At 40.4% G+C, this 16,623-nt stretch overlaps 1 protein-coding gene across 1 annotated transcript in view; it reads left to right on the forward strand.

Annotated features, from left to right (window-relative positions):
• MUC2 (mucin 2, oligomeric mucus/gel-forming) overlaps positions 1 to 5,770 on the forward strand; it is an 87,271-nt gene extending 81,501 nt beyond the window's left edge. Inside the window, exons 49-52 of the mRNA XM_089523094.1 lie at positions 708 to 836; positions 1,843 to 1,882; positions 3,269 to 3,404; positions 5,584 to 5,770. Coding sequence (XP_089379220.1) covers positions 708 to 836; positions 1,843 to 1,882; positions 3,269 to 3,404; positions 5,584 to 5,770 — 492 coding nt within the window. The remainder of the gene's footprint in view (positions 1 to 707; positions 837 to 1,842; positions 1,883 to 3,268; positions 3,405 to 5,583) is intronic.
• The last annotated feature ends 10,853 nt before the right edge of the window (positions 5,771 to 16,623 follow it).

Raw genomic sequence — 16,623 nt, forward strand, 5'->3', positions numbered from 1 at the left:
GTAAGTATGTGGTACTGATTTCCTTGCCCTTTGTGAATATTTGCTGTAGGAGAGAAGCCAACGGGTTCGGGTAAAAAGGGATAAGCTGATTTTCCCAATCAAGATATAAAATTCAGTCTTGGTTATTTCCTTTACCCATCATCCTCATGATTTCAAATTCTCTGTGTGGGATTTCTCCAAGAGATGTTCAGTTAGTTTAGAAACAAGCAAACCAAAAAATTGAAACAAGTGTATCCCCACTGTTTACTGTAAAAGAAAAGCATAAAAACAAAAATAACACTGCACAAAGGGAGGAAGCACATTCATTCATTAGGCTTCATTTTTCAATCTTGCTTTGACTGTTCTTCTTGAAACATGTCTGGGATGATGTACCAAAATGAGTGGCACCTTGCCAGCAAAGTTTCATATCCTCTGGGTGTAAAAGACAAAAGATATAAGCAACAGAAGGCAAGTAAAGTATCCTCTGAAAATAATAGGAAGCTTATAGGATGTCACCTCTTTCTTGTTTCTATAGTGGAGATCCTTTGTCAAATCTGATTGAAATGTGGCAGGCCTGATGGCCAGGGAAGGTGGGAAAATTTGTGTCTTTTACCTTTCACCAAGGCCCTTCCATTATAACAGTTATTCTGCTACTAGTGAGAAGAAATGCCTTTCAAAAACATTAAGATGTTTAGTTGATACTAAGTTTGTCTTCTTATATTATCCAGCCTGGTGAACAAATGAGCGATCCAAATGACAACTGCACTGTTTACAGTTGTGTGAAGATCAACAGGCAGCTGATCTCCTCCACCTCTTTGATAAGCTGCCCACCATTTAATGAGCAGAAATGCCAACCTGTGAGTGAATATTTACTATATGCATTGGCTATGTGAAAACATTTGTGTTTGATTCTGAGTCATTATGAGCAATAAAGATAGTTGAGTCTCCTTAATCTGGAATTCGAAAACCTAAAATATTCCAAAAACCAAAACTTTTTTCATGGGTAGTTGAGATAGTCACACGTTTGATTTCTGATGGTTCAACATACACCAACTTTTTATCATGCACAACATTATTTTTAAAATATTGTATAAAATTACCTGTAAGGTTTATATGAAACATAAATGAATTTTGTGTTTAGACTTGGGTCTCATCTCTAAGATACCATGTACATATATGCAAATACAGGTATTCCAAAATCCAAAAAGATATGAAATCCAAAACACTTCTTGTCCTAAGCATTTCAGATAAGGGACACTCAACCTGTAGTACAGCTGGATTTTCTGTTAGACTCTGGTAATATATACCATTTAAAATATGTAGGAGATGGGTCTGAAAGAAGATTTAGCTATATGCGTGATGGATAGGTATGATGAATAGCTTGATTGATTGTGTCATATACATCTTGGCTGGAGAACATTTTGTTTTCAGGATTTTTGGTCTACAATGCCCATAATTCTTTACCATTGGCCATGCTGAGTGAGGCTAATGGGAGCCATAATCAAAACCATCTTGAGAATCAGTTCCCCAACCATAAGACACACATATTGATGGACTTCCTAAGCTGGTTATTATTACCCAAGAACACATTCTATTCATCTTATAAGCAAAGTTTCTGGTGCTATCAGCTGAATGCCTTAAACCATTTCTTCAGAAAATGTGTATATTTGAGAGATCTTACTGAACCTTCATAGAATTTTAAAGCACAGACCATTTCCTTGCCTGTGACCCTGAAATAGCAAGACACAGGCTGTATCCAGTAATTACTAGTATAAAGTTATATTCAGTAATACAGTAATACAGTGTAAGATTTTGCTGTTCTAGGTGCATGCACAGTTCAATAATGCAAATATTGTTTTCTAGGGCACCATTACATATTTGCCTAGTGGCTGCTGTAAAACATGTAAGTAAGATGACAGAATTATATACTCATTTCAAAAGATTATGTCACGCCAACCTCTCTATCTGTCCATCCCTGTTTAATCTATCCACTCTTTATGTGTTGCACTTGTGCATCCATATAGGTGCATGCATATTCATTCTCCTGATTAATCAAATAACATATTTTAAATATTCATATTGCATTTATGACAACTAATATATAAAAAGGCTTTCTGGGATTGGAGAACCATAAACCCTAGAAACTGAAACCACTGTTTACTTAATAACAATGATGATCTTTGAAACAGATTCATCCAGTTGGCATTTACAAGCATTTTAGTACAGATTTCTTAGAAACATCTTGGTGGTTCATTAACAATTTTGTTTCATCATTCCTGATGCTTTTTCATGAGTAGTCATTTGAGAAGTCCATTTGAAATGTAGGGAAGATGAAAAGAATTTAAAGGCCAGCTTCTTCATGGGATTTTGATTAGGCACAAGCCTATTCTGTCAGCAGAAATGCCAATTCTACCAATTCATCTCAGAAACTGGCTGACAAAAGAGCCCAAAGAATGAGGCAATGGAGGAATTAAAAACTTCAGAGCCAGGTGTCCTATGCCCAAGGACCATGCCATAATGCTACCACAAAGTTGAGCTAGGGCAAGGGCATGACCTTCTGTGCTAATTAGGATTGCACTTTGATTCAGTAAGAAATGAAATGAGGAGGCAGCTTCTGTGTGCCAATCCAGAGCTCAGAAAAGTTAATGCTTTTGAAGTACAGCTCTCAGAATTGCCCAGCCAAAATGATCACTAGCCATCCTGGTTTGCAGATCCTGAAAGTTGTTGACTTAAAAATAACTTCTGAAAGCTCTGTCTAAAATTTAGCAACGGAATCATACTTTAAGGAATTGTTTTTTCAGCAAGTGAAGAAACATAAATTCCTGCAAAGAAAAAGAACTTAGGCAAGATAAGGTAACAAATACTCAGCCTGACAGAAGGCATAGAGCCCACACTGCCTCAGGACTAAGGAATTCTCTCCAGGAGTCTGGAGCGCTATATAAATAAAGAATAATAATAATGATAATGATAGTTTTGACCTCATATAACTTTGAAATGTGATATATTCATCCCTACAAATTTAATTATTATTTTGATGTTGGCATCCTTCAGTGATGTAGTGATTCTAATAAATATGTTCAGAAAAACTTTAGGTCTGATGTTATTAAATTAAAAAAATCAAAAATCAAAAGGGGGGCACTGTATATAAATTCTATTAAGAGTTAAGAAAGCTTGAAGCTTTATAGTATGGTACAGGTTTCACTCATGCTTCTGTCTTTAAAAGCTAGAAGTTTTTAGAAGTTTCTGAAAATGTTTGATTTTACATCTCTTTAAACTTCTTGTTGTGCAGGTATACCTTCTGAACCAGAAACAACACCAGCATGTTCTCCTTCTGTAATCACCGACTATATCATTTATGATGGATGCCGTTCAGAGGAACCAGTTTCCGTGACCCAGTGTGAGGGGAAATGTGGAACTTCCTCAAAGTACGTAAGCCAAATCAGACCATAATCTGTTAGAATTCACTGATGGACACATGTGTATATAAAACAATCCTATAGCTTCCCAACATTATCAAATTGACTGTGGCACCTTTAGTTGTTCCATACAGTTGTAAAACATACAAAAGTGTATGTGAAAAGACTCGTGTTTATTTCAGCTTCAAAACAGCCTAAAGTTTTGGACAGCAACAAGCCATTTGGATAAATGAACTAGCAGAATAGTGCTTTTTAATGGAGAGTTATATGATCAGTGCAAATGGGAAGATAGTCTTTGTGCCTAATTTATATGAATTAGGCAGAAGACAGTAGGCAAAGGGATCTTCTAGCACCTTTGAAACTAACTAAAAAAGGAGACAGTGAATGTGTGTGCTTAACAAGGTTGAGAATGATGTGTACACAGAAGGAAAGTTGCATTTTGGGTAACACACTTCATCTCTGCCTCCAGGAACATGAGCATTAATATTCAAATAGGAAAGTCTTGAACATAGGGAAAGAAAGGGAGGAATTAAAGTGTTCATTAATGGCAAAACATATTAAACTGAGTTCTTAAACAGGAAACCTATTGTGTGACAAGTTAAAAATAAAAATTTAAAAAAATATAAAAATAGGGCTGGTCAAAGATTCCCCCTGTTTTCACCAGAAATTTCTTCCAAGGGAAGGTGTGGAGGGGGAGATATTTGGGGACATGTCACTGTGTGTTTTGGGTGAATAAAAATCACATGATGTTCAAGAAGAGTGAGTAGTTATGTAAAAGGATCTTCTGCTCCATGCACAGGTAGTGTCTGCCTGACTGTCTCCCATTTTCCTGTTTCGTCTCAGTCCATGTACAGCCCATTCTACTCACCAGGGTCTCTTAATGAGAATTTCCTATCATTTCACTTTTGATGGGTCTATGTCCCATTGCTAATCCCAGCTAATGCCAACTATTTAATAAAGAAGTATTTCAACATTTCTGTAGATTCCATTGGTTCACTGGATCTACTGTAGTGAAGAGGAATAGGTGGATTTAGTCCAGAGATTAATTTGTTGTTTGCTATTATGTGCCTTCAAGTCACTTCTGACCCTAAGGTAACACTACTGTTACAAGGTTTTCTTAGCAAGATTTGTCCAAGATTTGAGCTAAGCACTCAAAGCTGTCATTGTTAGAGTTCCTAGCTTTCAAGGCCTGATCCTGAGACCCAGGGCCTGGCCCCTTTTCTCCAGACCTCAGGGTGAGAGGAGGAATCTCAGGGTAAGAGCATTTCCGGAAAAAAAGATTTTTAAGAATTGTATGCTGGTGGCTGCTGGTGGTGCAGGCTGCTTCAAAGTGGCTGCTTTAGATTCTTCAGAAATTTCATTTCTCCCCCTCCTTCTTTTGTCTCATTTGTTAGACCTGCTCATATTTATTATTTAATGCCTTGAACAACTGTAGTTGATGCTTAATATATTATGCCCTTCAACCTGTGATATAACCACTGTTGCTAAATGTCAGGTTTGGGCCATGAAGTCTCAGGCCTGGGATGATTTTGAGCTTGAAGTCAGTACTGAATCTGATTTCAGTTTTTAAAATGATTTCAAGTCTACATTTTTTTTAAAAAAGAATAATTGATCTTGCACACACAAAACAAGCTTTCCCCCACCATTGCCTGGAGCCATTTTGGAGTCATCTCTTGGAGCTTCAAAGGACAGAAGAAGAATATTCCATCATGCTAGCCTTGCAGCACCAGCATTGCAGTGTTACCTTTAGATCATAGTTTTCATGGTCCACCAATAGTTGTTTAAAGTACATTTTACAGCCAGCCCTCTGTATCCATGGATTCTACATCTATGGATTCCACCATCCATGTCTTGAAAATATATATTTAAAAAATCCAAACAGCAAACCTTGCTTTTGCCATTTTATATAAGGAACACCATCTTACTATGCCATTGTATATAAAGGAATTTTAGCATTCACAGATTTCAATATCCATGGGAATCCTGGAACCCCAGCAGACAGCAAGGGCCCACTGTATTAGATTATATGTGGCATGATAATATTGGAAGCTAGGCTTTTGCCAAATGAACAGGACCTACAAATATTGTAGTGTTGTTTACACACAATCCTAATAACCAGTCCTGACACTCATATCATTGTGCAAAATCATGTTGTAACTGTTTTCTTTTCTTCATGCTCTTAAAACAGATACTCTGCAAAAGCCAACTCAATGCAACACATGTGCAGCTGCTGCAGAGAGGCAAAGACAAGCATGAAGGAAATCACACTGCTGTGTCCTAACAGAACAACCAAGACACATCGCTACCTCCATGTGGAAAGTTGTGAATGTCTCAACACTGACTGTGACCTATCAGAAGCCCAAGAAAGAAAGTAGCATGGAACAGTCTTGAAGACGAACAGAATGTATCAGGACAGTTAAAAGAGCAGTAATGTGAAGAAGTGAACCTCAAGAAGAGTTTAAAAGTTTTTAAAAAGAAAAAAAAGATAGAAACTTAACATACTTTTGCATTTTCCACAAATAATTCTGCACTTTGCCTTATTTTCTACAGTGCTCAGAACCCATGTCCTCTGATGGTTTTCTATTGTGCTTGCTTTATTTATTTGTGTAAAAACAAATGTTTAAGAAAAGGTTTTTCATGAGTGTGAAAACAATATGAGATATTATGAGTTGAACTTTTTTGAATCAGCTTCTTTTGCTTCTAATAATAAAAAATGCATTTCAAAAATGAGACCTCTGCATTCAGTTCTGTCAATAAACTTAATGAAATCTCAAACTTCCCAAAATGTAGGGAAGTAGGAACCGGGCTTAGGCTATGAAGAGAATATTGCAATTTTTTTCATATGTCCTTGAACAGCAACTGGTTTGTCCCCTTTCAGTGAGACCTCATGGATTTTGGTGTGTGCTATTTTCTTCTACATAGTGTCCCTGGATGGTGTCATTTGATCCCTTGCTCTCCAAGAGTACTTGTAAGCTGATGGTTACTGGCTTTATGACAGACTAGTCCTTTCATCCAATATTTCCAGCTGACTGTAATTCAGTTCTCATCAACACCCCAAGCAATATGCACCTTAACCTTGACATACCATATCTTTAACAAAGGGCACTGAATGAGAAAGGGTGTGGTACAATGGTTAGTAATGTTGGTAGAAATTAAAAAGGGGCACTAATTCTGTGGGAAGGGAAGCAGTGACAGCTGAAGGACAGAATTCAGAGACATAGCCATGTTAGTTTGGAATATCAGTATACAAAGGAACCTTTTAGTATCTTTGAGACTAACTATGCAAAATCAGTTGTAGCATCACCTTTGTTAGACTTGAGCCCAAAACAAATGGGTTGAATAGACTGGTGTGACGCTGTGCTGGTGCCATTCGTTCTGGGGCTGTGGCAACCACATGCACCCAGTCCTGATCTTGGTCCAGTTCTTTCCAGATGATGTGGGCTCAGTGTGGCTTCTGGCTGCATTTGAGGCATGCATCATCTGAATGCTTTGCTGTGAATGCGGTCAGAATCCACATCATTTGACCCATGTGTATCAGACATTGGTCTGCTTTCTCAGATGCGTGGCTTAAAATGTATGGAGGTTAAAAGAGAAAGGTATGGAATAGGAGATGCACAATCTCTCTTCATGCAGCTTCATTTATTGACTGTCTCCCAGAACTTTGAAAAGTGATTTTTTTGGACTGCAGCTGCCAGAATCCCCCAGCCAGCTTGATCACTAGTAGTTCAGAGAAGTAACTTTTAAAAGTTCTGCACCCTTCAGGATTCTGGGCTGTGAAACTTGTTAAGCCAAGACTGCAAAATTTTGTGAGATACTATTTTTAGGAAGAGGAGAAGTAATAGTAAAAATGGGTGTACATGTTTAAAAACATTTGTGCTAAACAGAAATGATATTTATACTATATAAAGTGAGAAATAAGGACTTCTAAAAAAAAAAAAAAATCCGCATTTCCCTCCAGAAAGCAATTATGAGCCATCTAGTACTCCTTTTTTTTAAAAAAAGAAATCTGTTTAGACAGAGCTGAAATCAAGACTTAAACAAGTTTTTGCTAATGTTGTAGGTCCTACTTTTCACCACTATAGGGCAGTCTATGGCTGAACATACTGAAAGTCTCATTTTGTTTTTAATAAGCCCTGCAATGGGATAGTGTCTCATATATTTTCTTCACAGCCAACGACATCATTTTTTGTTTGGCTAGCATGGCACATTCAAAATGAAATCCAAAGTTTTCAGTATTGTATACCATGACATGGTTGTCAGTTCCAACAGGTTTTTTGTCCAGTGCCTTCAAATTCACTCATTCCATGTTCAGTTGTGCATTAAATGGGCAATGATTTAATGGTTTAACTTCTCAGACACTGTTCACTGACCATAGTACTTGTATCCTCTCTAAAGACCCTATTCAGTGTAAGTTGCCTGGCTGAAGCTCATCCAGCAGCTCTTCCACACCAGAGCTTCATAAATCAAAGGGCATCTAAGGGCCACTTCATGTTATGTTGAATCAGCTACAGTGTCACATCAGGAACAATAATCAGTAACTTGAATATCATGACCTGTGATCATGTTCATTATATACCATAAGCAGTAAGGGACATTTACTTGTGGTCAAGGGCTTTAAACTGAAAGAATTAGATGCTACTCAACACATTTAGCAGACAGCAAATAATAATTTAAAAGCCCATAGCTTGTTCCCAGTAATACATTTGTACCTTTCTGACATTTGTCAATCATTTCATATTGGATTTTCAATTTCAAGGTCTCCTTATACCCAGCTACCTACCCCAAGGATGATATTTTAACAGATTAGGGTTGTCTCCCATGTTGTTGTTGTTGTTGTTATGCTTTCAAGTGATCTCACACTTATGGTGACCCTAAGGTGAACTCATCACGGGGTTTTCTTGGCAAATTTCTTCAGAGGGGGTTTGCTATCACCATCCTCTGACCCCATACACACAGTAAAGTAAACCACAGAGTTAATATTTAAGCTGTGGGCTATCAAAAACCAAATACTCCTTTGTGGCAAATGATCCATGAAAAATGTTGCTCCAAAGGCTATAGATCTGTGTCAAACAGGATTCATGGCTTAATTGATGGTGTAGACCAGGGGTGAAAAAGCAATCTCCACCTCACAATTCAGAGGTCAAAACAAACAAACAAACAAACAAACAAAATCATCTAAGATAGTAATGGTAACAATTTATTGTCATAGTATCTGCTACTCAGATACTGCTAATGGAAGGAAATTTCAGCAATGCGTAACAATGACTGCAGCTCCTACTTTTCTTTTTTAAAATGAATCAAAAATAGTGATTGTAATGGTATTTAAACGGAAGATGTAAAACTTGCTTTTAAAATGCTTTTTAACTGTATTAACAATTAGGGATAGCCTGAGAATGACAGATGACACATCGATATCCAGGCCCAGTTTAACTGTGCTTGACCAACTGGTCTACAAGTAATAGGGAAAGGCTGCTAGAATTTGCCATAATCAGAGAAAATGGGTACCTATAATCTAATCTGCACTGCAGAAATATTGCAGTTTGACACAATTTTAACTGACATGGCTCAATGCTATGGCTCAGTGCCACAGAGAAGACTAAATATTTCCAAAAACTACAAACCCCAGAATCCCATAGCATTATGCCAAGGGAGTTAAATGTTGTGTCAAACTGTATTATTTTTGTAGTGCAGGTTAGACCTAAATACTAACTGTTGATGGACAACTTTAGGCTCATCCCCTTATGTCTTATTTGTCGTTGTTGTTGTTGTTTTATCTTTAAAACTAGATTTAGAAGAGGCAGGTCGTGAAATAGCATCCCTTGAAGCAGAGAGCTATCTTTGTAAAGAAGGACACATGGCCTTCCTGAGGTGAATCATTGTCCAATTCAGCCCCAAAATGGAAGAGGCAAGTGTGGGCAAATGAAGTAAGCTGAGGAAAGAGGGGGAAAGTGGGAGGATTAGAGAGAAACTGGGACATTTTAAAAGCAATTGAAAAAGTGGAACGACAGTGTGGCCGGTTACAAACAGGCAGTTGGGACGTCCTCTGGACGTCCCATTTTAAAAAAGGGGCGTCTCTTATAGACGCCCCTGAGTTTAGTACGGACTGTGTCCGTACAAGATGGCGGCGCCCCTTCCACATGGGCGCCGCCATCTTTGCGTATCGGACGCTGAGTGTCCGTACGCGTCGCGCCGCTTGTGACGTAGCGAGCACGCCCCTGGCGCCTCGCTACGTCGCAAACGCGACGAAAAAAGAAGCTCCATTTTGGAGCTTCTTTTTCGGTCCGCGCGGGAGTCGGGCCGTGTGAAGGCTCCGGCTCCCCCGCAGACCAACTGGCGGCAGCGGCAGAGCGCTGCAAAGCGGCGGTCTGTACCCCGCCTGTATTAATCAAAACTTTTCTTGACAAATTGGGACAATCAGAGGGTATGCATCCAATAAATTTCACTTTTAAGTGAGGATTTGAACCTTGGTCCCTAGTCTTAGTCTGATACTCTGACGACCACATCACACTGGCTAGCCCTACCATTTTCTTTTTGGCACAAAATTTAATAATATTGGTAGTTACAGAACTGAGGGATTAGTAGCTGCTGACACCTGAATTAGTCCTGCTAATGTCCTCCTCACAGTGACATTTCAGTATTTAAAAGGAGGATGTGCTGGTGTTCATGTCCACTAGGTAGTCAGGCATGAGATGCAAGAACTTGGGGAGCAGCTGAAAATTTTCATGGACAATCTGGAGCAAATTACACCATCTAAACAATGTAGCCCAATATAGCCCAATTCAGGTGTTCAAAAGGAGGGGTAAACTGAATGTGTGAGAAGAGGGAATATTGTTGTCACCACACAAAAAGCAAAGGTCTAAAAGGGAGAGTCTGTCCTACCCAGAAGGGTCTCTGTATGAACCCTCAAAAATTGGCATTTCTGATGATCTAGAGACAGCTGCCTGATCAGCTTCACCCTGTTCCCTGAGATCTGAGACCAAAAACTGACACCAGGAGGCAGGTCCTTGTGATATCAAGGAGATTAGGCAATGAAAAGTTGGGAAAGAGCCCAGAAGAGCTTCTGAACCAGTTGCATATAGAAACAAGCACAAGGAAAGTACTGGTAAGTGGGCCCAGTATCTGGTAAAATCCAGAAAACTACATAAAATGGGAACTGAGGGGAAACATTTTCAATAGGTGGGCAGATGGCAAAATGCACCAAGCAAATGCAGCAGTTGCCACCATTCACTCTAGGGCTCACATCTCACATAGCCTTACCCATGTGTGACACATGGGTAATTATTCAAGGTCCTACGAGATATACAAGTTGCTGCTTGTACTTTATATCCAACCCCCCAAAAAAACTCATGTCATGATTCTGGATCTCCACTGTCTGCCTTTTTCCAAATTACACATTTGGCCTAAATGCATGAACCTCATAGACTGTAAGACACATGCCAGTACCATCACACTGAGCCAGTGAGCCTTGGAACAATATGGAAATGATTAGAGGTGGTTGCCTGGGCCTTAAGGTCATCTCACAAAGATCAAATGTCTTCCTCTTCCAAAGCCTTGAGAGTTTTCTGTTTGCCTTGCTTCGTAACTCTCCAAAACACCTTGAAATTTGGCAATTCTATGTGGAAAGACTACATGTGTAGTGTAAGTGCCCTGATATCTCCATGATATCAAATTCATGGAGGCCAGCATGGGCTGCAGAGGTTGCAATGATTTTTGAAACACTGGAAAAGGTAGTACTGTGAACCTAAGACATACGGAAAGCTGAAAACAGTGGGTGAAGGAGTGTGATACACACCTGGCCCCTCATGCTCTGCATTTCTTACAAAATCCAAATATCAAAAGATGAGTTCTGACAACTAGATAAAATAAGACTGGATTTCCTTTCAAAGTTTATTTTGTATAGGAGAACATTCAGCTCCCACCAGAAATCTTAAGTGGCACAGGCCAAACTTAGGTTAGCCACATTTGTGAAATCTGGACTTTAGACTCAGAAAAAAGGTAAAAGAGAAGAAGAAAAAACCCTAGAAAGCATCATTTCAAGGCGATCCGTGAAGCTGGATATTGAACAAGTTGGTGCTGGAAGCTGGATGCATATAGTAGTGTGTCAAGAAACAGGGATACAGTGAAATCTTTAAAGGAAATCTTTGAAGGAAATCAAGACTCACAATTACCGAAGATTTCTTGGCACCTGTCTGGACACAATGGAATACTTGCAAGTTTGTTGGGAACCCCCTGCCACCCACGCACAGTCAAAGATTAAACTTAAGATTATGGATCCAAGCAACCAAATGCCTTTTGTAATTTTATATCTGCAGGAGGAATAAGCTCTCCTGCCAATTCTTATAAATCAGCAAGGAGAAAAATGTGAGGCTCCACCTTTTAGGTTTCATGGTTCATTCACATGTCAAAATAATTGGACTATAAAATGTTCTATAAGCCAGAAAAGAAATCACATCCCGGGAGACATTTCCCCCCATGTTACCACCCTGTTTAGGATAACTGAAATGAAGAAAGGAAGCCAGTTGTGGATTTTATGCATACTCTGCAGTTGCTGCAGCAGCAAAACATTGGTGCAGAGGGGTAAGAAGAAAACCTGCTTCTCATATTCTTTATCCAGTTGCTAACAGATGCTAGATTTGCGCTAATTATACCTGATTTCCATGTAAATAAACAACAAATAAACTACTTTCAGCTGGCTGCACTTAAACATGGTTGATTTCCATGATTTGAATGGGAAAGCTTAAGCATAAGTTGAATTTGATATAAAGGTGCTAAAAAGCTTCATTATTCCCTGATGTAAACTGGTAGTGCTGTTTCATTTCCAGCCAGCTTCTCATGCAGTGATGTATGGTGTACGGTGTCTGAAAATACTGCTTTTGGGAATTACAACCCCCAGAGACCCTTTTCTATGCGCTGGAGATCTTTATTCAGGTCAAAACACAAAATCCAGATGTGCTCTTTCAACCATCTCTGCTAAATTAAAGTACAGGCTGAGTCTCCCTTATCTGGAAATCCGAAATAGAATGGGCTCTTGGCATCCATTAGGGTTTGATGCCAGGAACCCTCACAGATACCAAAATCAGTGGATGCTTAAGTCTCATTCAATACATTGGCATAGTAAAAGTTCTTCATGCAAAATCACAAAATCAAAGTTTGCTTTTTGGAATTTACATTTTAAAAAAATATTTTCAAACCATGAATGGTTAATGCATGGATAAAGAATCCATGGATACAGAGTCAAAAATCCAAAATTGCCCACATGAGTGGCTGAAATAGTGACACCTTAGCTTTCTGATGGTTCAATGTACACCAACTTTATTTCATGCACAGGATTATTAAAAATATTGTGTATAAAATTACTTTCAGGCTATGAGCATAAGGTGTATATGAAACATAAATAAATTCCATGTTTACATGTGGGTCCCATCTTGGGTCCTATCTCCAAGATATCTAATTATGTACAGTTGGCCCTCCTTATAGGCAGGCTTGCCTTCCACAGCTTTGAGCTCCTGCGGAAGGCAAGCCCAGGCAAAAATAATGGGGCACGTACTCATGCCGCACGCTCCGCATGCCACTGTGAGCATGCACCCCCTTATTTCCTATGTGGTTTGAACAGACACTCTTTTCCCTAGCTGAAATAGGTAGTAATCACTGGAATGAATCCCACTCTCACATCAGCAATGTATAAAGCAGCCCTTACAAACATTGTTCCTATTGGATTATGGGTCCCATCATCCCCTGCTGTACACACATACCTTGGAATAAGCCCCACTGAGTGTGATGTGACTTATTTTGAGCAATCACCTAAGGGATTTCATTTAATGCCACTCAACTGATTCCCACTGGAAGTACATTCTCTTTGATCTGCCAAGAATGAGCAAGCACAAAGAAGCAAGCTTCCATATGCATATCCCTTACAGGCTGAGGAGCCACATAAAGGAACACCAAGGATGGCTAAGTATTCTTTGATGTTGATTTGTTGGTGAACCTGTTCTGGACTTAAGTCTAAACTCTATTGAAGACGCTAAACCTATTTCAATGACAGGATTCTACACACTGGATATAGTTATTTTAGATTTCAGATTAAAAACCAAAGAGGATGCACTGCCCACTGACATCAGAGCCACTGGCTCCCGCTGGCTATGTGTGTACTTTTGTTTTTGTCTTATTTGGTTACCAGATTCAGTGGCTTCAGCCTTGGCCAGAAAACCAACCATTGTACCAATCAGCAGATCAGGAGTGGGGGAGCTACATATAGATTCCAAACACCATTCTATTCCAAAAGTACTGATCAGATTTAACATTGCTGATTTGGCTATGGGTCAGCCCTAATAGGTGCATGATAATGTTAACTGAAATTAGGACAAAGGGATATTGTAGCACCTTTGGGACTGAGTGAAAGACATTGTAGCATAAGCTTTTGTAGAGTTGGTCTACTTTCTCAGATGCATGGAATGAACTGGTGCCCAAAGGGATCTTTGAGATTTAACTGAGTGAAAGACACTGTAGCACAAACTTTTCTAGACTTAGGGGCTGCTTCAGGGTGGCATGGTGACAGCCTGCCACCTGCCCCAACTCTGCCCCTGAACTGGCTTCACGCCACTTGCCTGATCAGACAGCGGGCAGCATGGGAACGCCCCTGAAGTGCAGCAATCACACACTGCACACCGCAGGAGTGGAGAAGAACCACAGCAGTGGCAAAAGGGGAACCCTTTTTCCGGCGCAAAAGGGAGCAGCATTTTTCTGTTCCTTTTTGCATCAAGAAAAGCCAGATTTGGACCACAGCGTGTGGTTGCCACAGCCTTGATATGGCACTGAAAGGAGAGGTGTAGAGCTGTCCCTTTACTGCCATCTGTTTTGTCCCTTAGTCTACTTCTGCAAATGCATGGAGTGAACTTTATAAACAGACTATATTAATAATCAGTGGCCGGTTACAGACCAGCACTTTAGTGCGTGATGAGCACGCACTAGGGTTACAAAAGGGCGGTGCTTTCGCACCGCCCTAACCCTAGTGCGTGCTCGTCACGCACTAAACGGCGGCGGCCCTTCCATACGGCCGCTGCCGTGAGGACGTCACGGCTGCGCCGCCTCTAGACGGGGCGGCACGGACGTGACGTCCTTGCTCCGCACCAGGGCGTTCAGTGCGCCCTGAACATGGAGCAGGAAGGAGCTCCGTTTCGGAGCTCCTTCCTGGTTTAGTCCGCTGGGCGCAGCCTTCAGACGGTTGCGCCCAGCGGACTAAAAGAGAAAGGGGCCAAGCGGCCCCTTTCTCCTTCCCACTGCCACGGGGTGTCCTTGGGGCTTGAAACCCCAGGGACACCCCTTTTCAGGCTGTGGGGAAGCGGTGTTTTGCTGCTTCCCCGCAGCCTGAAAAGCGGCAGATCGGGGCCTCAGCGCCTGCTGCTCTGCACGCTGAGGCCCCGATACACCGGGGAAAGGGGCGGGTGCAGCCCGCCCCAAATGGGCGGTCTATAACCCGCCATAGAAATATAAAATGTGGGTATGGTGAAGAGGTCACAAATTAAGTTTTAATTATGGTCATTGAGGGACAAATGGCAGGAGAAAATATCTTCTGTTGGGCAGAAGGTGACTGGGGGTGGATAGATATTCAAATGAGTAAATTCTGTGTGGTGTGGCCCCTCTTTAACAATATTTTTTCTCCTTTACCTCCTACTCTAAACTTGAACTTCTGACAATATCTTGGATATTTCTCTGTGTCTTATATAAAAGGGCTCAGCTGTCAAATAAGCCCCAGACCAAGAAATTATTATCCAGTCAGTACTTAACAAACAGAATTCTGCAACAAACTGTTAGAAATGTATGCCTGTTATGTGTATGTTCCTGAGTATGTGGGTGGGTTTACACTGGCCAGAATACTTTCAGCTGCTTCTGGAATATTCTGGGACACACGGTGTAAACAGCTGCCTAGTGTTACTCTGGAGTGCTCTGGATTTTTGTGGAAGATCCAGAAAAAATGGTAGGTATTTCTAATTCACTTTAATACAGGGATGGCTCAGATTTGCTGTGAACAGCCTTCCCCCTTGTGAAGACAGTCTGCAGTTGAATCAGGCCTTTGAACCTGTGTTGTGAAAACAGGGTGATGCAAGGACGGGGTGTGTGGGTGAACTGGATCATTTGGCCTGTGAGTTTGGGTTCAGAACAGTAAGAGTAATCTTTGCTCTATGAAGGAATGGCATCTGAATGCCCACACATAAAGGAATAAGTGTGCCTTCCTGAATGGCTAAGATTCTAGTTTTCCCAGGATAAGCTGACAAGGTCCTTCATTTCCCCTCTCCCCAGCCCCTCTGTTGCTTGCTTTACATCTTCCTCTGTTTCCCTCTATAGGGTGTAACAGTGAGGCAGCGGGGGGGTGGGGGGGATGAGTTCATTGTCCCTCCATTAGAAATCCATCCATCACAAGGATTCCCCAATTAAATTTTCTTTCAGTCTCCAAATTTCTAGCATTGCAGTGAGCGAGACACTGCAAATCATCCACACATATAACGTATATTTATTGATTTTTGTGGGCTTTTTGGGCAATATGGCTATGTTCTAGAAGAGTTTAGGGGAAGCACACTGAAGATGCTAGCCACACATGCTGGTGAAACTTCAGGAATAAACTCTTCTATAACACGGCCACATAGCCCGAAAATCCCACAAAAATCTATGGATGCGGGCCATGAAAGCCTTCGTCTTCCTATATTTATTGTCTTCACATTTCCTTGGCAACTGTGTTTGCTTCTTCACTTAAACTATTTCTAAATGCTCAACTGAAGTTTTGGATTAGTGCATTGCTAGAAATTTGGGGCTTGAAGGAAAATTTCATTTGGGGGCCAGAAGTATTATTGGGGGGGGGGGGGGACAATGACCCCATTTTGTCACCTGCATCATTGTTACACCATTTTGGGTCTCTTTTTCACCTCCTGTTACTATGTAAGTTTCTCCCTTAGCTCCTTTTTGAACTTTGCTTCATCTGTCCTCTTCCTCAACTTGATTACATCTACATTAAAATCATATGATTTCTACAGAAATTTCTATGAGCAGCTCTCACTTCCATCACTGGGGACATTTAAAAATAGTTTCCTGGTATAAACTTGGAAATTATTTATCCAAGCAATGAGATTATTCTTTTTTCCTCATTTTATCCAGTTTCTCTTCCCCTGTCCTGTTTGGCTTCTACTCTCCTTCTTGCTTTTCCTCTTTGACTCTCTGGTTTTGGAAAAATTAAATA

Source organism: Sceloporus occidentalis, unplaced genomic scaffold (genome assembly GCF_023333645.1).
Source record: "Sceloporus occidentalis isolate IW3139 unplaced genomic scaffold, rSceOcc1.0.p SCAF_4, whole genome shotgun sequence".
In the NCBI taxonomy this organism is placed as follows: domain Eukaryota; kingdom Metazoa; phylum Chordata; class Lepidosauria; order Squamata; family Phrynosomatidae; genus Sceloporus; species Sceloporus occidentalis.